The sequence below is a fragment of the Puntigrus tetrazona genome, chromosome 24 (genome assembly GCF_018831695.1).
Source record: "Puntigrus tetrazona isolate hp1 chromosome 24, ASM1883169v1, whole genome shotgun sequence".
Classification (NCBI taxonomy): Eukaryota; Metazoa; Chordata; class Actinopteri; order Cypriniformes; family Cyprinidae; genus Puntigrus; species Puntigrus tetrazona.
In genome coordinates this window covers 11,438,947-11,461,378 of record NC_056722.1, presented here as the reverse complement: position 1 = coordinate 11,461,378, position 22,432 = coordinate 11,438,947, and the positions used below count along the sequence as shown (strand labels likewise).

General features: G+C 37.7%; 2 protein-coding genes across 3 annotated transcripts; one reads left to right on the top strand and one right to left on the bottom strand.

Moving 5' to 3' along the window:
- Positions 1–550: 550 nt before the first annotated feature.
- On the top strand, positions 551–6,154 carry syt5b (synaptotagmin Vb). Of its 2 annotated transcripts, none has more exons than XM_043226356.1 (9): positions 551–714; positions 2,363–2,569; positions 2,888–3,072; positions 3,420–3,518; positions 3,624–3,791; positions 4,453–4,620; positions 4,803–4,917; positions 5,088–5,221; positions 5,310–6,154. In XM_043226356.1, exons 2-9 carry the CDS (start codon positions 2,395–2,397, stop codon positions 5,517–5,519), a joined length of 1,254 nt encoding a protein of 417 aa, XP_043082291.1. In that variant the 5' UTR covers positions 551–714; positions 2,363–2,394; the 3' UTR covers positions 5,520–6,154. The 2 variants fall into 2 exon arrangements, with proteins under 2 accessions (XP_043082291.1, XP_043082292.1); XM_043226357.1 differs by lacking the exon at positions 551–714 and adding an exon at positions 864–1,085.
- A 201-nt stretch (positions 6,155–6,355) lies between these two features.
- On the bottom strand, positions 6,356–22,425 carry cavin1b (caveolae associated protein 1b). The gene is made up of 2 exons (XM_043226355.1): positions 21,615–22,425; positions 6,356–8,979 (listed from the first exon to the last, which is right to left on the bottom strand). Exons 1-2 carry the CDS (start codon positions 22,122–22,124, stop codon positions 8,125–8,127), a joined length of 1,365 nt encoding a protein of 454 aa, XP_043082290.1. The 5' UTR covers positions 22,125–22,425; the 3' UTR covers positions 6,356–8,124.
- Positions 22,426–22,432: the final 7 nt, after the last annotated feature.

Sequence of the window (22,432 nt, the reverse complement as noted above, 5' to 3'; positions counted from 1 at the left end):
TTCACCAAACAAGGCTACCATACACGGTTTGTTGTGCCCTATCAAACTCCAAAATACATAACCGGCAAACATTACACTACATTTAGATCAATAGCGGTGTTGAAATGATCAAAACGGATTGGTTTTAAATGACCGAACGTGCTTAGTAAAAATACTTTCTGATTTATTGATTGAAAAAATGCGAGCGTAATCCGTGATCAAACAGATTATCAGGGCAGAAAGGCTATTTTCATCCACAACGTGTCCCAGATGGGAACAATGATGTCGAGCATGATGTTTTACGTGGATTAGAGGGGCAGTTGATGCTGGGCAGTCACGTAAATAAGAGCTCTCAAAGGAAATGAACACAAGATTAACATATATTCATCTCTGAGGAGAAAAAAAAAGTGTTTTGGGGTTTTTTTTTAGTACAGTAACATACCTGAAATGAAGGCAGAGGCGTGGTTTGTGTGAATTTATGGAGAAATCTTCTATAACTGCATAACAGATGTGATGGGGAGGGGGAGAGAGATTAGTGGTGCTTTAATGATTTGAAAGCACTTGAGCTTAAAGCTGATGGGGAGGGGGTTAAACCACCAGTACCATACTTATCACAATATACACACATCAGCATGTCTGGTTGAGGGCTGCTGGGAAAACAAACCTGGCATCGTCTTAACGTTAACTTAGGAAGGTATTTCCCACCAAAGATATCCGGAGGTATTCATTTATCAGGTACGATGCAATCTTTTTATCTATTTATTTATTTTCTGTACGGAGACATGCTTTTATATCACAATTAAGCAGACAGGACACACGTCGGCAACATTATGAGGGAAAATTGTTTCGGTAGCGTGAAATATGTCGCGTTAATGTATTTGCGTGCAGCCGTCATAACCTGTTGCTGAAAATGAGCGCGAATGACGCGCGCATTCCTGCGAATGAAGCCCGTTTAGAGCGCGCAGGACTCGCGCACGTTTACCACAGCGTTCAAAATTGTCATTAACTTTCATTTGTTAGCGATATGGATTTCGTGTAGCTATGAGAAACGCGGAATCTCACGAAATGGATTGGATCTGATATTACAATGGAGGTAAAAGAAAAAGGTAGGCTGTATTTATTTCAACATCAGCTGGGAAATATAACGTGTGTGAAAATAAATGCCAAAAATAATCTTGAGTAAAAAGCTATAGTGATAGTTTAGATGGAGACGGTGCAGTGATTTATCAACCAAGCACTTTTATTATAGACGTAGGCTATATAAGTAAATATAAATTATAAGCTGGCAAAATACAACGCTAGTTTACAAATGAATCGTTATTGGAGCGGTCGTCGCGATTTGTAGATATGTCAAAACAAATTCCGTCACTTTTTTGGATAAATATTTACATTTTATTTATTTATGATAATAATCATCATAATTATTATTATTATTAGTCAAAGTTGGTCCTTTCAAATATTCTAAGCAAAACTTAAAATCTAAATTTTTCATTAGCTCCATGAATCTCCAGAAAGCTAAATTATGTTAACTGCATAAAGCACTCATGCACAAATAACATTTTAAAGTGTGTATTGGTGAACAGGTATTTAGGATGGCAGTGAGGTGTTGTTTTTTTCATTTAGTGTTTTGAGGAGACTTAAATGAAGGGTGAGTCAATCAATGCAGGGAAGAAAGCTGTAATTTCTCAAAGAGTTGCCTTGTTTATCTGAGTTATCTGCGCTTTGGTTTTGTTTCCCCCATAATCTTGTTAAGCATGGGAGAGAGAAAGAGAGAGAGACATAGACCAGTAGAGATGGGGGTGGATGGGTGGTATGGTAGAGGAGGGTAAATACATCATGGATTAGAATCAGCCATGTTTATCTTCTGGCTTTGGGAGGCATGCATGCACGTACATATTTGCACTGTGAATATACACAAATTATTATTTCAGGATGTAGTAAATATGAACCACATTTTCGGCCTATTAATGTATGAAACTATAGAGACTTTCAATGTACAGTACAGAATTAGACATAAGATCGATGATAAGCTGCTTTTAGCACTGACTCCTGTGCTGTCATGTTTCCAAGGAAACAGTTTCGCTTTGCCAATTAAAAAAAGGGACCACAATCATACTCTGTGCCAAGAATAAATATTGTTGTTCAAATAAATATAGAGAAAAGAGATTTTAATTGGAATAGAAAAGATTTTTAATTTGTTAGTTCTACAGTTATTCACATTTCTTAAGGGGAAAAAACTCTTTAAAGAAAGTTTCAAACATTACTTCGAAGAGTTTCTTTTCTAAACATTGTAAAGATGATAAAGACATTTCTTACTCATTTCTCATTGAGATTTTCTGAACATTGTACTCCATACATTCTCTTTTTGCGTCATTATTTTCAGGCTGTGCATTGGATTCTTAACGCAAAACCGTTATGAGGTTTGTTAACATGGGTGTTCGCGTTCGGCGGACTGCTGAACCAGCAGAACCAGAACCAGAACATGAACCGCAACCAAAACCAGAACCTAAGCACCATCCTGCTCACCCAGCTCATCACGACTACGAACACATGAAGAACAAGTTCATGAATGAGCTGGAACATCTTTCATGTAAGTGTCCACATTTGACGATTAGTATGGGGGAATTTCATCAAAGTGCAGAACACACCGATTTCGTTTTGATTGTGTAACGTCACAGGACACAAAATCATTCTTCATTTTCATTTATTATCTGAGTCATTATCTGCATTTGACGAGAAGCCAGATTACATAAAAGGAGCACTTTGATAGTTTTTATTCAGACTACGGTGATTTCAAATTAAAAGTGCATTGAATCGATGTGACACAACACTAAGTGATTATTGTCCTGTGTGATTTATGTCCTGTACCTGTTTCCATGGAGACTGACCGGCTTTCTGTTCTCTATAGTGCCGATGTGGGCTGTAGGAGCCATCGTGGTGGTGGTTCTCACTCTCGTGGCTTGTTTTACATATTGCATGTTCAAGAAATGCTTTAGCAAGAAAAAGAAATCCAAAAAAGCCAGAGAGAGGAAGCGAGCAGCAGGACGGAGAAAAAAAGAAGGGACTGAAGGAGAGGGTGAAGGAGAACAAAAGGTGCGAAAAGAAATGCACAAATATAACCTCAGTTTTAAAGTTTTTTTTTGTTTGTTTGGTTTTTTAATCATGGTTTGCTATAAAAAATAAAAACATTTACAATAAGGTCCCATTAGTTAATATTAGCATTGGCATTAACAAACAAAGAGTGAGACAATTGTTACTGTAATTATTAATATTTATTAACTAAGCTTTAAAAGTATTTTCACCGTTAGTAACTTATTGTAAAATATTACAATTAATAAATATACCCTATGTATGTAGCAAAAAAAAATAGTTCAAACACAGCATAACATCCTTTGTTATTTAAAATTAATTTACATATTCCATATAATTCATCTTTATAGGAAGAAGGAGAAAAAAAGGAGGGCGAAGTGCAAAAAGAAGAGCAAGAAAATCTCGGAAAGCTTGAATTCTCTTTGGATTACAACTTCACTGATGCTCAGGTGCCTAATGTATTGAAATACTAATTTAAAATGTACTGTAATAGGTAGAAATGTAATGTTGCCATTATAATAAGAAACATAAAACGTCCAATTTTCTGTCAACAGCTGATAGTTGGAGTTCTTCAGGCTCAAGATCTTCCCGCTATGGATATTGGCGGTACATCCGACCCATACGTGAAAGTTTACCTGCTTCCAGACAAAAAGAAGAAGTTTGAAACCAAAGTCCAACGCAAAAACCTGTGCCCCGTGTTTAATGAAACCTTCATCTTCAAGGTTTTTCTTGTTCAGTGTTTAAGGTTCTGACTTATATGATGAGTCACATACACGTGTTGCTGTTAATGTGGTCTTATAATTCATAACATTTTATTGCCTGTAGTTTTGTCTTTCTGGCATCTGTTTTGTTCCACCTGTAGTCCATTTCTCTGTCTCTCTCTCTCAGGTTTTATGTCAGGGTTTGTCTCGTTGTGTGGCATCCTTAGTTCCCAGAAATCCCTGCTTTCCTACAATGGTTTTTGTCATTGATTTTTTGATTGACAGCTATCAAGGTATACATTTTTAAAGGAATAGTTCACTTAAAAATGAATATTATAGTAATTCAAAATTATCGATCATCTTGTTGTTCCAAACCATACTGTGTGATCATGCATCAGTGTGATAATTGATCGTATCCGTCACATGGTCAGTATAAACTGCCTTTTTATGGAAAAGAACAACATAAAAGTAACTAAATTATAGCAAAATACCAGTAATTTTTTTAATTAGTTATTCCTTTAATGACGGGTAACAGGAAGCATTAGTTCTCATTTTGACTTGGTCTGTATTATAGAAAATATATGTTTTATTACCATGTAATAACACTGGAAGGATACACAATTCTTTGCTTATTTGTTTCTCTCACATTTTCTTTGTTCCTGCCACTTATCATGCATTATAGATTCCCTATGCGGAACTGGGTGGTAAAACCCTGGTGCTTCAGGTGTTTGATTTTGATCGGTTTGGTAAACATGATGTGATCGGCCAGATAACGATTCCCATGAACTGTGTGGATCTCGGACAACCGCTGCACGAATGGAGGGATCTCGAAAGTGGAGAAAAGGAGGAGGTACATTTTCTGCCAATGTTTATATTAGCAAATTCTGTCATCCTTTACCCACCCTTAAGTAGTTCCAAATCTGTATGACTTTCTTTGTTTTGATGAACACGAACAAAGATATTTTGAAGAAAGTTTATAACCAGGCTGTTTTGGGTCACCATAGTAGGAAAAAAAAATCTTCTCTTCAACAGGAGAAACTTGGAGACATTTGTATTTCTCTGCGTTATGTGCCCACTGCTGGTAAACTCACTGTCAACATAATGGAGGCCAAAAATCTCAAAAAAATGGATGTTGGTGGTTTATCAGGTACAATTTAAATGTAAATTTAAATATTGAAATTACCTTTTTTCTAAAAATGTGGAAAAACTAATAATTCAAAATGAGCAGGTGTGTTCAAACTGATAACAAATTAAATTAGTTTGCTTTGTGTTTTCTTGGATTTTTCCACTTTTCATTTCTATCACTTCCTTTGTTAGATCCGTATGTGAAGATTGTTTTACAGCATAACGGAAAGCGTCTGAAGAAGAAGAAAACTACAGTTAAAAAGAACACATTGAACCCATACTTTAACGAAAGCTTCAGCTTTGAGGTCCCATTTGAACAGATTCAGGTGATAATGCGCTCGTTCTTACTTTATTTATGTCCAAAATGGAATAAATTCGTGTTCTGACATCCAAACCCACTTTATCCTAATGCAGAAAGTCCAGCTCCTCATTACCGTGTATGACTACGACAAGCTGGGAAGCAACGACCCTATTGGCAAAACCTTCATTGGTTATGGAGCCACAGGTGTCGGCTTACGCCATTGGTCAGACATGCTGGCCAATCCCAGACGTCCAGTGGCCCAGTGGCACACGCTTCAACCGGAGGAAGAGGTGGAAGCAGCTTTGAAGGCGCCACATCGCTAAACATTGTCATGGTAACAAGTGGGTAATATACCCAGAGCATACATCACATCCAGGGCAACAGTGAATCATCCACCTACCGAGCAACTTAGTGAACGGTATTGATAGGCACTGCATGCATCAGCTTTACAAGCATGACCAGAGTGATCTTTACAGTTTATGTTTCGTGGAAGCTTAACATTGCTGAGCTATAGTTTCACTCATATTGTTTTTTCTCCCGGGGTTATTTTGTGTTACGTGAAGATTGTCTTGATTTGTTATGAGTTGTATAACTAAATGCATGTTTTTATGTTTGGAGTAGATGTCCTTTCTTTGTGGTAGCTGTCACTCTGCATGGTTTTGAAGTTATTTTTGTGTTAAAGACGTGATGGTGAATTGTTGCTAATTTTGGTGAGAGTTAAAACAGTACAGACAGTATAAAAGTGATTTTTGGCAAATATAAAATGAAATAAAAATGTTCCCTTCTGCATTTAATTAACAGCTATGCAAATGACAACAGTTAAAATTGTTATATTTATATGAATAGATTGCTATTGTCAAAAAAAGGATACATTTATTTTGTTCCACTTTTGTATTCCTAATGCTAAAGTCACATTGTGTTTGAAAAGGCAAATCAAATTAAACAGATGTATAATTTATTTCTTGTGTGTGCACTATTTAACCACTTTTAAATTCCAAGTATACTTTCATGAGGTACTGTCTTTTAAAAATAATAAGCCACAAAGCAGCACAAAGTATGTTTTTCATGAAAACAATATGATATTACGAACATATACATGTAAATATGTGTCTGTAAATATGCAGTGCAATACAATACAGTATAAAAATAACACTCGTAGTTTGAAGCATGATTGCTTTTATTAACACATTAGTGGTTAAGACTGTGACATTACAAGAGAATATTCATATGCATCTTCAGCTACACAAGCAAAAAAAAAAAAATGAAACAAACTAAAAAGAAACTATGATTGAAGCAGAGTAAAGATTTTGCAAAGATTATGCAATTGTTGAAATTATACTATCTGAGCATTGAAGAGATTGAAATTAACACATCTGAGAAATGATTGTGCTCTAAGTAATAGCAGTGATTTATTATGCATTTATACGTGTTTCGTTTAAAACTAGAGGTGCTGATGACATTAGCTGTAGATTTTTTTTCGGTTCATACCTGTTTCTCTTTATCTCTGTGACTTTTGTGCTCTTAGGTCAGTAACTGAGGCTAAGGCTTCATTGCCCATTGGCCTATTACAACATTACTACACACGTCCACTAGGGGACGTGCAAATGTTACACAAAAAGAGCACTGGTTCCTATGTTGAGCAAGCCTGCAGTGCCATTCTGAGGATCATTTTATAGACATTTATACTTCTTTATATAATCCGTTTCAATGATTTCCAGTAAAAATGATGGAAAAGGACAAAAACATGTAGTAGAATTATCCTTTTTGACGTTTCAATGTGGCTTCATATTCGTCTTTCTTATACTATTTACTTTTTGTGTAATTATCACATTGAGACAAAAAATAATCAATGTAACTGTTGACAGAAATGCAACTATATTCATTCAATTCTAAGATATATAAAAGATATATAAAAATAAGCACTTAGAAGCAATACTTCAGGTTTTCTTATCTTGGTTTGTTCCTCCACCTTCTATGAAAAGTGAAGCACAGTCTGTAGCTCTACATGTGAGACTAGAACAAGAAGGAAAATAATTGGTCTCACTATATTAGATTGCCTTAACTACTATGTACTTAACACTTTGATACAATATATTTATCATTTCATTTGCAGTTACACTAAACTGTAACCCAACCCTTACTCCTTAACCTAACCACACCCCAAACTAATAAGCGGGAAATGTGGTTACATGGTATAGCATGTATTCAATGTAGTGAAGGCCAGCTAATATAAAGTGTGACCAAATTATCTTCTAGAACAAAATACCTACCTGCCCACAAGTCTGTTGTTCATTAGATCAAGCAATCAGTCTATCATGTGTCATAGAGTTGCAATTTTATGTTCATCCTTTCCATCTAGCACAAAAATGTTCCCAGATAACCATGTTGCATCTTATTGATTGGCACGCCTAATCTTACCGAACAAGATAAACTCAAGGAACTAAGTTCCTTGAACTAGTACAGTAAATATCTCACTCACATATACATTGGGTGAATAGAGTCACCCTAAATTTGAAAAATTCTGCTGATAGAAAAGATGCAAATACACACATGCAAACAGAAACATTCACATTCTCCTGCATAATCCAATATCTGGACTAGCGGTACTGCACACACGCTCAAGGCGCCTACACACTAGAAGTTATGCTATGTCAGAGAATGCTGAAAACACTTTAATGGAGATGGTGCTCTGTGAAGATGTAGAAGAAAATATTCAGGGTTTGGCGAAACTGATGTTTCTGATAAACAAACAAAACCTCAACAAAACCTTTAGGCATCAGTTCATTGATTAGAATCTCAGAGAATTGAGCTTTCAGAAATCAAATTTTATGTATGGACATTTCATATCAAACTGAGCCTTTCATACTGCCCTACCAAATCCTTTATAAGCTTCTCTATTGTGTAAGCACCCAAAAACACGCACAAACACTAATCGCTATCTCTGTCTTCCACTAACACCAGGTCTTCTCCCCTCTCCAGTAGCGCTCTCATCTCAGGGCTATCTTCTGTCTCTTCGTCGTCATCCTCCACCATCTCTCCACCTTCCATCTCCATCTCCTCATCTTCTCTTCCCTCCATCACTGCATTCTCCACTTCCTCTGCATCCCCACCGACTTCCACCATCTCGGTTCCCTGGATCTCCACTTCTCCTTCACGGATCTTCTTCACATGGAAGGTGAACGGCGGGACCTTGTAGACAGCCGTTTTGGAGCGAGCATAGATGGTGTGGTCAGGAGTGAAAGACTTCATCATCTTCTTCTGCGAGGACTTCATCTTCTCCTTGCGCTCGGGGTTCACTGACATCCGATTACCCAGTTTGCCCATCTTTTTCTCTATGTTGTGACGTGTTTTCTCCAGGTTCTCCCTGGTCCTTTGTTTGGTCTTCTCAAGATTCTCCTTGGTCTTCTGTCTGGTTTTTTCCAAGTTCTCTTTGGTCTTCATGCGAGTTTTCTCCAAGTTCTCTTTGGTCTTCTGTTTGGTCTTCTCCAGATTCTCCTTGGTCTTTTGCTTGGTTTTCTCCATTTTTTCTTTGGAGAAAACAGTTTTGATGTTTTGGACGCGTTGCAGGCTGCTTCGCTTGATACGCTCTGCTCGAGACTCTTCAATCGTTTCCTCGATCTCCACCTCCTCTTCATCAGAGGACAGGTCCAGATTGACTTTTTCTTTGTCTTCTCCTCCTTCTTCTGCTGCCGCTTTGTTTTCACCTTCAGCTTCTCCTTCCACAGGCTCTGGAAACTTCATGGACTTGGCCACATTGACTTTTGAAGGTATTTTCACTTCATCCTGCAGGGAGACACCAAAATTTAATTCACAGCAATAAAAACAATAATAATAATATGATAAACATTCCTAAAAACATTTGAAGAAAATCTCTGGTGGGTCCTTTTTACTCAGGCTATAATTTTATAAAAATCCAACTACCGTCTACTGTATCAGCATGCTATCATTATGCAAGAACCACTAATACTTTCTGCTGAAAATGTCATCTATTTTGTCCATGGTTGTATCTTGAAATGAGAAATTAATAAGCCTCCCCTGCCAAAAACATGTAACAGATCTCCAAACTAAGCACTGCCAAAACAATCAATGTCCTGTCTTTATTTATCCCATTTAATGGCCCTATTGTTCAGTATCCGTGCTAACATTAATGGTGACCTTACACACATTCACAAAAGCACACCCACCCACACGCTGAAATCACAAAAAGACCATTATTGCAGATAATGCATTTGATTTCACTGGGGTCAATGATATGATTTTATGATCGCTGTAGGGTGATTGCAAACATTTTATTATGCAGTTTATATCATTTAAAGCTCAATCTAAGAATTAACACCAACATCAGCAGGGAATTCCTAAGGCAAACCTTTAGTATTTATGATGTCAAACAAGCATGTGCATATGAAAGAGTAATCTTAAATTAATTATAACAAAGGTCAACAATTGGAGAACATGCATGACTCTCAGCCAGAGCTGTTCCGCTTATGTTCCTCATCAGAGTTTTGTTTTCTTTCTTTTGTTGTTCTTCCATTCTTTCATTGCCCTTCCCTTCCCTTCCGACCTGTCTCCCACCCACCCTCCTGCCCGACCCTAATTCCCAGCATTCCATCCTGCGAAGCCCCTCGTTCCCAAGCACACTCTTTTTCTACAGCACAATGCTCTGACTTGTTTGTAAAGGAGACATATTTTCCGTCAGTGTGATACATTGAGTCATCTCGTTTTGCTCTGTTAATGTATCTGCCACATTCCCAGGCCAAACTAACAAATGTGAGGATATCTTTTCATGTTGTTTGATTTATTCTTTCCCCTGCATCAAGCTGGGACAAATGATCCAAAAAGGGAAAGCGGCAAACAAAGTGTTGGTAAGTGTGTTGCTGCTGGAAGTGTTTGTATTTACATGAATTTTATACCTCCAAACTCACCTAAAAAAGACAGGCATATCATACTGAGACGCAGTGTCTTCATTTATTCTATACGCATGCACATGGGGAAAGACATATTTTGAATGAATATATTGTCATAATATTTTGGTGGCTTCATGAGGATGATGTATGCCTGATTTATCAGTTTGGGAGTATTTTCACCAAAACATACTTTTATGAGTGTTTTGTAGCGTGAAAATGAGCAAAATGTGCCTCTGAAATCTTTCACAAAACTTGTGATTGCACTTTTTTTTTTTTCTGCACAGATAGCACAAATTACAGAATTTTAAAAAACTAAGTTTGCCAAACTTTGTCAGCTTTTCACATGTGTCAAATAAAACAGACAGAGAGATCATGTTGTAGGTTTGATTTGAATCCAGGTCTCTTAAAACACAATAGCTTCTTATGGACAATGCACTACCCTACATTTTCAGGTTATTGATGCCAATGCTAACATGCTAACATAAAGACTACAAAGAAATCTGTGGCATCGAGACGCACGGAATGTAATTTCTGAAGGTTGACATATGAAGTTGCACCACGTTAAAGTTCAGAATATTAGAAGGGCATCTAATCTAAGGAACTAAAGACCCAAAGGTCAGAAGGTCACTCATTTTAAGTAAACAGCATTCTCTAAAAGCAGCTGTAATGGAGGAACAGTAAGATGGAAAACATGTTAGAGGAAGTCAGGCAGTCACCTTGGTGAGCCCACATCCCAAAGTGCCTCTCTCAAGTTAATGTTGCATTGTTCTGCCGAGCTGAGAGGAAGGGAAACACGCACTCCACCATTAGAAACGATTGGAAAATGTGAGTAAATGTGTATATGAGTGGAACGATAAGAGCTGGGGAGTTACATTGTATATTCCCAAGAAAAAAATCTTTGAACTTGTTCACTTTTGAAAGGTTGGATCCTCTCAAATCATGAGAAAGAAATCCCTTTATATATTTATTATTATGCATGAACGGTTCATATTTAGTATAATAGTGTAAAATGCCTATCACATTTGCTGTTTGTACTGTGGATTGGAGGCAGGATTGAAGGCTGATTTCTTCTACTATATAGGAGAGAAATAACAATAAACTAACAATCAATTATTTACTAAAACTTGCACTCATCAAATTATTTAACACCATTATTTAACCCCCAAAAAGCATGTCTTTAGTAGATTGTGCTAGTTATTACTGAAATGATCTGGCTGTGTCTAGGTTCTATATAGTGTGCATTGTTAATTGTGTTCTAATGCTAATTTGTCCTGTTTAGTGAATCTTGCATAATAACTTTGAAGTTGGCGTGTTAAAAGTAGCCTATATATCTATATACTGTATACTTTTAACATTTGAAGAGAACTACATGTGAACATTCCATGCAATAAAATGCACTTTTTCCACAAGGGTTGTGTCTAATGTGAAATAAAAAAGCACAGAGATGTAAATGTATTCAATTTAAAACAGAGCTCCCCTTTCATAATCCAGATTTAGATCAGTAATTACTACAGGATACAATAATGTCATTGTGGAAAGCAAGTGTCCTGTATCATTTAAGCTTGCTCTGATGTTTCTAGAAGAGAAGAGAAGAGAAGAGAAGAGAAGAGAAGAGAAGAGAAGAGAAGAGAAGAGAAGAGAAGAGAAGAGAATTACCAAGTAATTCCACAGTCTAATTCCAGCTGCTTTTACTCATTGCACACACACACACAACACAGTTGCCTTGGAAATAAGCAACATATTGCATATCTGAGTCAGTGCAGTGCAGAAACACGTGTTATAAGGATACCTTCTTTCTTTCATTCTGTCTCATCACGGTCTGGATAAGAAAAATTGTGTCATGCCAGGCTTTCCCCCTTTTTTTTCCTCTCAAACACAAGGTGTTCTGCACGTACACACACGTAAGTATGTATGAGTCGCTTACGGAGAGCTGAGAACACATCACAGGCTGCTTGACTTTTCCATGAGCCAACCACAAAAGCATAGAGGGCCGTAGGCTACAGAGATTGACATAATATATGAGCACATGAACAGAAGAGTTGTTTGTGTGTGTCTCTGAAACAGTAATGTGCGTGTGTGTTTGTCACAGCGTGTATAAACAAAATCTCATACAACAAGAGTTCTTTTGACTGCTGTGCGTGTCACATGGTACAAGGTTGGGTTAACCGTCTGTCTATCTGTCTGTCTGTCTCTCTTGTGTGTTTGCAGGTAGGTTTGTCATATGCTGATATCAGCTGGCTTCAACCCCAGCTGGTCAGCAGAAACGTCCTTTCTTTTATGCTTTCAGTCATATGTCCTTCTCATTTGCAAACAGTATGTGTCGTTTTTTTTTAAATGAAAACAGTTTTTTCCTCACATACCACAACTTTATAGCTCCACAAATGCCATGAAAAAAAAAAAATGTCTAAAACGCTTAATTATGGTTCCCCAAAAATTAAAATTTGGTCATTACGTATTTAACTTCACGTCCTTCCAAACTCTCGTATGCTGGAAAACAGATTTTAGGTTCTCAAGTTCACTGAGTTTATAGTTTTAAAACTTGAAAAGCCATATAAACCTAATGATAGTGAACCAATTATTACAAAACTGATCCTTGAGTTACTCATTGATTATTGATTATAAGTTCTGTATATTTCTCACACAGTTGCCATGGATTCAGAAGATTTAGAATATAGCACAGAAGCCATATGGACTGCATTTTAACACCTTTTTTAGGCTCTCTTAACTATTTGCTTAATAGCATGCATATTAGAATATTGGCCACTTATTAGTAGTAATTAAGTACATATTAATGCCTTATTCTATAGCCCTAATCCTACCAAATACCTAAACATAGCAACTACCTTACTATCTATTATTAAGCAGCAAATAAGCAATTTTTTAAGGGAACATTCATGGTTAATAGTTTCATTGACTTTTTTCATAACAAACTTTTTACTTTTAAGAGTTTATGGTGCTTATGTTTTTTTTAACGGTGAATAGTCATCGCATGGCAATGAAGTTATTTGAAAGTCATACAGATTTAAAAGAACATAATGGTTGCGTTTAATGACAGAATTCTCATTTCTGGGTGAACCGATCCTCATTAAAACAAAAAAGTTAGCTGGAAATGTTTTCCACATGTCAGCAGACTGATAAATGAAAACTGTGTGTGGATGGCGGAATATTTCCACTGCCTCACAGAAGCGTCTCTCTTCAGTCACATGTGAAGAGCCCTTTCACATCTGCCTGCCTCCAGCCTGCCGAGTCTCCATGGCGATGAGGGATTCCCTACCAAAACACCCTCCGCCCCACCTTTCCATTCAAAGCCAACCACCACACCCACAAACTCCAGCACAGGGTCAGAGCGGAGGGAAAATGAGTGGGTGTGGGGTTTTCCCAAGAATATAGCACTGGATATGTGGAAGGGAATCCTCCGGACATGTTGCATAACTTCGTCATGGCAGGAAATGGAAATGTGGAACACCAGGATAGGGAGTACATGTGGAATGTGTAAGTGGAGCACAAAGGGCTTTGGTAAGATTCTGTGTCACACAAACCAAGGAACATAAGCACTCACAAAAAGAGGCATATCCTTAGCAGGAAGATTAACAGTTTCCTTTATGTCTTATTTAAATGTTATTCCCTTCTATCAGAGCTCACAAATAATCTGCATTTCCATATTCTGTATTTCTACCTACAGCATATTTTACGTATATTTAAGCCATCCTAGATGTATATGGCTTTCTTCTTTCAGACAAGTTTTTTTTTTTAAATGGATCCTGGCTCTGACTTATGTTATACATCCTACAGTCAAAAGTCAGCCAACACATGTGACAACATGTATTAACCCCCCAAAGGTGTATATTTGTGGATATATATGGTTTATGGAGCTTCAAAATCATGCCAACCATCCACCAGCCTTACCATCACAGGTGTATATTATCCTATCACAGTCTGAACTATCTGTTCCTTTGTAATGATAATCCTCCCTTTTTACATTAAAGGAGGAACAGAAGGAGAGAGGAGATATTTGTGTGGATGGACTCTAGGGAAAGAAGTCTTTTCTTTTCAGCTGTTCTTTCGCTGAGCTATTTTTTTCTACTTTAATGTTTCAAAGAGAGAGAGAGAGAGAGAGAGAGAGAGAGAGAGAGAGAGAGAGAGAGAGAGATTTGACTATATAAAGTGATGGTATGCTAGCTTTCCCTGCAGGGAATATTGTTTGATGAATCAGAGGCTGTTGTTGAGATAGAGGGAGCTGTTCAACTGTTTCAACACCAAATTAAACTGTTTGATGTCATAAACACTGGGTGTTACCGTAGCAACCGAACAACAGTATCCTCATGGTGACCATCGAGACAAATGTGGCAACTGTGTGCTTAGCAATTGTGGCTGTCCTTGAAGATGTGGAGTTCAGTGTAAACTTTAGGAAATCCCTCATGTTATAAAATGGCAGATCTTGGCCGGATTCCATTTGAACATGCTGGTCTGAAAAAGTTAACGTTGGCATAGAACATCTGGAACTCTCAAAGCAATTCTTTATTTCTATATTCATTAACGACATGCTGTTCAAAAATGTTTCCTATAGGTTTGGGGCATGGCGCGTGGAGCAACTTGTGCGTTCGTTGCCATGTTAAGTTTTATAACCAAAAGCAGGCAGTTTCCAGTCAGTGGCGAGTTGCAACCCTTTGCTTAGACTGACGAATCCCCATATGCAGTACAGTAACTAATATTTAGCTTGTTATTCAGAACATGTAGTTGAAATCGGCCTGTTCTGCCCACTGATTTAGAGGGCTGGCTGGCACCACAACCATGGTTGCCATGGTGCTGCTGAGTTACTCTTTCCAATAACAATGGAGGAGAGAGGTTTGTGTTTACACAGAGATTTATGACTGTGTGGAACATCAGCACATCCTCTCTGTACAGCCGTAGTAATGTACTAAACGCTCCCTGCAGCAAAAGAAATACTGATTCAGTCTTCTGTTTTTTATTTTTCTAAACTTTTTGCTTTTTCACCAAATGCTGAACAGCAACACAATACCGGAATCCCACAACACAAATGAATAATTTTAAACACAGGAGGTGTCAAAAGCATACTATCCAATCATCAATAGAAATAGAAAATGCCAAATGGTTTACAACTGTTTTACAATGCAAAGTGTTATACACTTAAATTTATCAGCCATTGCAACTCTCTAGATCGGGAGTGACTCCTGTATTCTGCAAACGCACGGGATTCCCTTGTGAGTATAAATAGGGTTTTTTGACTAATAAAAATTGGCATTGTATATCTTCTTAAGTCCACTGATGGCAAAGAATGAATTGTTGCTGTCTCCTATCATTTTTGTTTCTGTTAATACACACTGGACAGTTTCTTGTATAATAATGAAGAATGCTACCTCTGTGTAGGCCCACCGTGACCGTAATTTATCTTAGAAAAGAACCACTGGTGGGAGTAACCACTAAAATTAAGAGTTCCAAAAAGGGGCTATTCACAGCAATGTCATTTTGTGTTCCCTAAAGAACCATTTAAGGAACAGTAAAAATTTTTTTTTTTTTTTTTGTGTGAAGAACGTTTGATAACCTGACAAAATACATATATAATACATTTTCATTTGAAATTAATATGCAATCAGGTGTCAGAAATCATTACAGTTTGCAGTATATTGTAAATAAATTTTTATTTTTAAAATTCTTTTTAAAAGTATGCTTTTAAAGTATGTGTACTTTTTAAAACTTATGTATGTGTGGGCCTATACTGTATATTACGTATTTTTTGTAGAGTAGTAAACTAAGGGTAGCTAAGGTGTAGCCAAAGTACTAGCTAGAACTGCTAGTTGTACTAACTACTAGCTAAAAGCTTGTAGTTCATACGGTTTCAAGAACATTTACCCTGAACAATCTTGACAAGAAGGAGAAGAGGAAAGATGGAGGGTAGGCGATCGAGTGCAAACAAGATAAAGCCTCTGCCAAACTGGGAAACATGGGCCAAAAGCCAGAGTCATGCTGCTATGCCTCATGCCCGCCTGAAGATTAACTGCCCAGAAACAACTCAAAAAGACACACAGCACTGGGCTGTGCCAGCAGTGGATATAGCCATCCATTCTGCTGGTTGCCTTCGGCTGAACATAAGGCTTTCTGAGCATCTGATCCAGATCAATTATAAGCCAGCCTCGTCCATGAGCCCTCTCCCCCTCATAATCAAACAACTATGCAGCAGATCCTATTTATAGCAACCACTAGTGCCTTTCCTTCCCTTCTCACAGATGTGTCTGTGTTTTAGGAGCCCAGATGGCTTTCTATTCTCATAACTTCACCATGCACGCTTCTTACTGTGTGTTTCGCACACTTTTCCTCTAATTCTCTTCTTTTCCTGGTCTCATGTGCTGCTTCTCTCTTTGGTCAGAGGAGGAAGCCTCTGCATCGTTCAAATTGCTTCCAAAGTAACAAAAGACAAATGGGCTTTTTACATGACGTTAACAACAGGAGTATTTCTGTGACTTTGCCATATATGGTCTACCAGATTAAAGTACACTAGTTATCAACTTACTTCGCTATGTGATTGGTGTAAATTATGTAAGTTACACGATACAGCTAGCATTCCAGTCTCTAAAAAGTGGACAAGATCCAAGCTTTCTAATTTCAGGTCTTTTCATTGTGTTTCTCCCAGACCTCTGCTTGCTTGAAATATCCAGTCTTTCAAATAATGAAATGTTTGGATAACCTGAAGCTAAAAGCCGAACCAGGGCTCTTTATACCTATAGTTCAGTTCAAGCAAACCGCTACCAAAGTTTGCTATTCATGAACTGCCCATGGGACCATTATCTGGCCTTGATTTAGCAGCATGTGAACTTATAAACAGCTTCTCTTAGACTGATAAAACCTGTGTCTCCCTTGTTTTGTGCAATATGCAGCATAGTATGTAAACTGTGTTGTGCAGCATTATTCATTTATCATTATTTGGACATTATAATGATATGAATCCGGAAGCCTTTAAAAGACACCTTGGTCAAAAATGAGATATGATGATAATGAGATGATAATGAATGCTCTTTACATGTAGTATATGTTAAGCAAGTGCTTTTATTTCAAATTTGCCAAATCCCAGCCTCAACTCATTCAGTAGTACCAGTATGTATATAGCAATACATAGTAGTCAGAAAGAAAAGCTAACTTTAAATAAATATGTCAGACATGCTTAGAGGCTTTTGCATCTGAACTCTTCATATGTTAATGTGTTATGTGTTAATACATGCATACTGCAGTTCTCAAGTTTGTTTGCTGTTAATTAGTTTAAGGAGTTTAAAGATAATCCTTGAATTCCTTTATTAAATAAAAAATATTCATGTATTTTACAATGTTGTCAAATGATTAATGGTGATTTTTTACATATGCATAATAAATGTACAAAGTACTGGTATATACATATATAATGTAAACAAAACCAAAAACCTTTCTTTTGGATGTGATTAATCATTTGACATCACCAATATGTAATTATATTAGGCTATGTGTTTTGTTTTTGTGTTTAATATGAAATGAATTAGCTTGCATACCTTTGCCTTCTTTTAAAGGCAAAACAAACTGCTCACATAACAACTATCAGTAACAGTCAAAGCAAATGCATTCAAGAGCTTGAGGTGAAGCTCAGGCCAATGAGCCATCAGGATTTTGGAGGGAGGGAGTATCAGGGTGTGAAAGGTACTGGCAGGTTTATAAATGCATGATATACTAAGAGGGTGGAACGGAGTGGTTGCAAAATGAGATGAGAAGCAAAAGAGCTGGATGGAGACAGGGGAGTGAGGATGCCTGAAGTATGAATCAGCACGGTAAATATGAGCTCCACTTTGTTAAGACACCACACCCTACCACACAACCCTCCTCTCTAACTCCCTTTCCTGCTTTCACTGAATAGAAGAGGAATTAACTGGAATACACCTCTATATCTATGCCCAGAAGGCCCAAGAAGCGACAATGAATGGTATTAAAAGGTTTTAGAGGTTTATTGTAGTGAAGTATTTAAAATGTTTTTCGTTTTAGCGTAGAGAATAAACCTTATAGAGGCTGACATGTTGAGAACCAAATCATCTTTTTTGCAGTAACCTTTATTATTATTGGATGATTTCGACATTTCTGCAATGGGATAAACAAAATATGTCAATATGATGTTCCATTGAGAAATCTGTCCTGTTAAGTAAATCGGTTTATATATGGATTTCCTATTAAGTAAAGTGTAAAAACTGAAAAGTTGCAAAATCTAAAATATAATGATGAATGAATGATATTATACTTTTATTGTCAAACAAATCACACAGCTATAATGTATAACTGGTGCCAACTGATCTAAAACCCCCCCACAAATATCAAACACAAATATCAAACACATAATGAAAAGAGAAAATGGAGGTGAAAGAAATATGTCAAAAGCATGTTAGCATGAGATATAGAAAAGCAGAGAGAGAGAGCAGCAGATGACAGGATGAATGTTGATGATGATATAGAGGGGTCAGAAAGGCAGCACTAAATGGTAACACCCCTGGGCAGCTAGTTTCTAAAAGGCCTACAATTATGATTCCTATCAAAATTGTGTCAAAATCAATTGAAGTTATCACTGAGTGTTAAAAAATTAAACCAGCAATAAAGTGTAACAGCTGTATTGCAAATCAAGCTTTAGTTCGACCAAATCCTGTCTCAGCAGAAGTCTAACTACATTGCATTATGTTTTCCAGTAGTTCGCCTAGTAACTTCCACATTGCCTGAAAAGACCCTCAACAACCCTCAAAGTTAGTCCCTGCTGTATGAAACTGTTATTCTTTTCATTCGGAACAGAAGAGCTCAGTGGGGTGAGGAGAGAGGCGTCTTCTTTGGGTAAGGATACAAAAATTCCCCTGACCCTCTAACTCATGACCCATGTCTCTTTCAGACACACATTTCACAAATTATGAAATATGGAACATTGGCCTACTGTGCTGAAGCAGACAAATGATTAGAATGCTCTTTGTCCTATAAACATTTCAACACACCCATGAAGCATGCAAATCAGACGTGTGTGTAATTATCTAATGGTTGGATTTGCATGCCATTGGTGAAAAGACTTGGCTCTGATGAGTTCAGTACTCTGCATATGACATGTATTAGGCCTAAAAGTGCGTGAATGTAAACACTGATGCAGTTTGATTTCACGTAATTCACACAAGCATAATTCTCAGCATTGGTACATAGGGTGCTATAGCTGGCATTGTGATAAACAATTTTTTTATGTCATTTTTCCAAACCAACTTCAAAGAATTAGTGGTGATTACAGTGGTGTAGCCTCACGTCCTGGCAAACAAAAAAAGTTGTGCTTAAACACACCATAAAACTACAGCCAATGGCCAACTAGCATTTACATTCTGCACCTGCATGAGACAAGATTACACTCCATACCAGTAGGTGGTAGTAGTTTGTATTTATTATTCAAAAAGGGAAACCCAGAAGATCTAGGCCTTCTTTCCGTCAATTTAGTTTTTCGTCTCATGCATTGATTTGCTAAGCACAAAACCAATTCAGAACAGATCTCACCAATGGCTGCCAATGTAACAAGCTCAATCAACCAAAAAAGCCACCAACAGGTGTCAGACTATAGTGGCAATGGTGCAGAACACACTGCAAAAAATAGCCCAGCAGGTAATCACAACAGAACTGACACTGCCTTATATCAACTACTCTTATAATAAACTACTGTTATAATAGTTGGCAGAACTAAACAGTCTGGCAACTCAAGACAATAACGTAATAATGCACATGCACGTTTGCAATGTATCAACCAAACATTCCCATCTGTATTTGCATACTCAACTATGCTTTTGACCATGTGCAGAATCACCTAATTTGAGAAAGATGAGAGAAGCAGTAGAGAGGAATTTGAGCCTTCCCAAACTTGCAAAATAATAACAGAGTGCAATTGTGACGGACCCTCCCTCTCTGATGAGTGAAGGAAGGATGTTCAGAAGAGTAATTAGTGAACTGTGTGTGCGTGGGACGGGCAGCTCCAGCCTCTTCTGACTCACTGTGTGGAAACTCTGAATGTTCTTGCGCCACTGTGCAAAGCTGCAAGCTATTACACACTGCATTATACAGCCAAAAAAAAAAAAAACTAACTACAGACAGACTGTCTGAGTAACTCTCTCTGACTATTTTTGCATTAAGCTACCCTTTTTCTTGCGTTTCCCACTCCCCTATACTTTGTCCTTGCCCTCTGTTCATATTCTTCCATTCCCTCTTTTCCTGGCCACTCCCACCCTTTTAAAATAGTCTCTGGATTTTGCTTGTGGTATTTTCCATCTCTGAGAAAAAGAAAGAAACCTTCTCTACATTAATCCAGCATGACTTCGTGTTGGAGAGAGAATGCATGTAAAAACATGTCAGTGTTCGTTTATTCCGCGACCATCAAAAAGAATCCCGGCAGCAGGTAGCCTGGATGAAGCGACTGAAGTAACACACAGTGCATCGAACATGGTTGTGTACATCAGATAAGCCCAAAAAAAGTGACACCTTTAAATGTGTATTTGTTATTGCATTAGATAATAAATGTGGTGCACAAAACTCTTTTTTACCATTTTTTTTGCTCATTTTGTGTGCTAGCAGAGTAAACATCCAAACATTTTAATCTTAAGAATGGGGCTTAATGTATCCATATAAAGGAACTTTCCATAGGTGTTTAACTCATATTTTCAATTATGCATAGCAATGTGTGAAGGAAATGTCTGTAAGATAATTTGAAGTAAAATAATTTTTTGTTGCACTTGAAAATTGTGTTTTGATGCTTTGTTATGTAATAGAGTGACACTTTTACGAGCCACTATACATGCTTATTTATTTATATATATATATATAAGATGTAAAAAAATACATAAAAAAGATCTGCACACTGTTATTCTGTAGTTAAAAATGGCAACGTTTCTGTCAAAGACCTACATGTCTTACATTAACTTTTTCTAAATAAAACAGAATAACTGTGTGCAGATGTCTTTTGTATTTTTTGATTATTTTTTTATCACGCACCATGGCCAAGACACTTTGGAGGTGCGTATGCTTTCACTTTTTTAATAGCAAGTATTAATTTTTACCAAGGCCACACCCTACCAACTATGGCTGTGACATGTGATGCACCCTTCAGATTTCATTTTCTGATTTCATTCATTGCATACAATGCAAATCACCTTTACAAAACACAAGCTTTTACAAAGTATCTTTTTAATTTATGATAGGAAAGAAAAAAACTAACAAGATCTCTTTGCAATATCTCAAACGTTTCTTCTAGACGCCAATCGCAATAAATGGATACCATATGGAACCTTTTGCTCTTTTTTGCCTAAATAAAAGATCCCAAAATCTGGGTTTGAGAAGATATTACCCTTGTCTCAGTTGTGTCCATATTTCAAAAATTCAAGAGTAACATCTGAGACAAATTTAATATTTCAAAATGTAACTTAGCTATGAAACCTGATCAACCTCTAAGCAAACTTAACTGTCTTCTGTGTGCACACTCCTCACCTGGTAGATCATGACTTTGAAGTTTCTTCTCTTCAGAAGTTCGTTCTCGTTGCTCTCCAGGCGTTTGATTTGCCCGGCCTGTTTTTCCAGGTTCCCCCGGACCGTCTTCACATTCACACTGACTTTCCGCACCTTCTCCAGCATCTTATTGACCGTGTTGGCTGTGGTGGTGTGGCTCTTGGACAGTTTGGTGAGTTCCCCCTGGATGCCCGTCACTGATCTCTCCATCTCCCGCTGACGGGCTTCCAACCCGGCCTGCGTCTGCTGGATCTGGTCCACGGCCCCAATGATTTTGTCCAGCAACGCCAGGACCATGACTCCATTCATCTCACCTTTGTCTCCTTCACCTGCCTCTTCCTTCTCATCAGCAGATTTTTCTTTGTTCTCTGCAATGGCATCATCTTCATCATCAGAGGCTGGGAGGTTGATTTCATCTTCTGAGATCTCGGTAAGAGATTTGTGCGGGTCAGGCACCTCCAGGTGCAGATGGCTGTCTTCAATCACTTCCATGTTTTAAAATCTGGAGAATGTGGTGAAATAGTGTGGAATGTGAAAGGATACAAGCACTGGAAAGTTCTGTGTCCTTACTAGCCTTTCTTTCTGCTCTCAGGATTCCCCTTTAGAGTTCACCTAACTGTTCCCTCCTCTGTCACACTCACCACATCTGCTCTCCTCTCTCTCTTTCTCTCTCGTTCTCTCTCTGAGTGTGTTTGGGATCTGGCCAGAGCAGCGGAGGCTGGCAATCAGGCTGTGGACGGTCTGTACTGCATGAGCGCTGGGTCGTGAATGCCACACTTTCCTGTGAAACCCTCCAGACA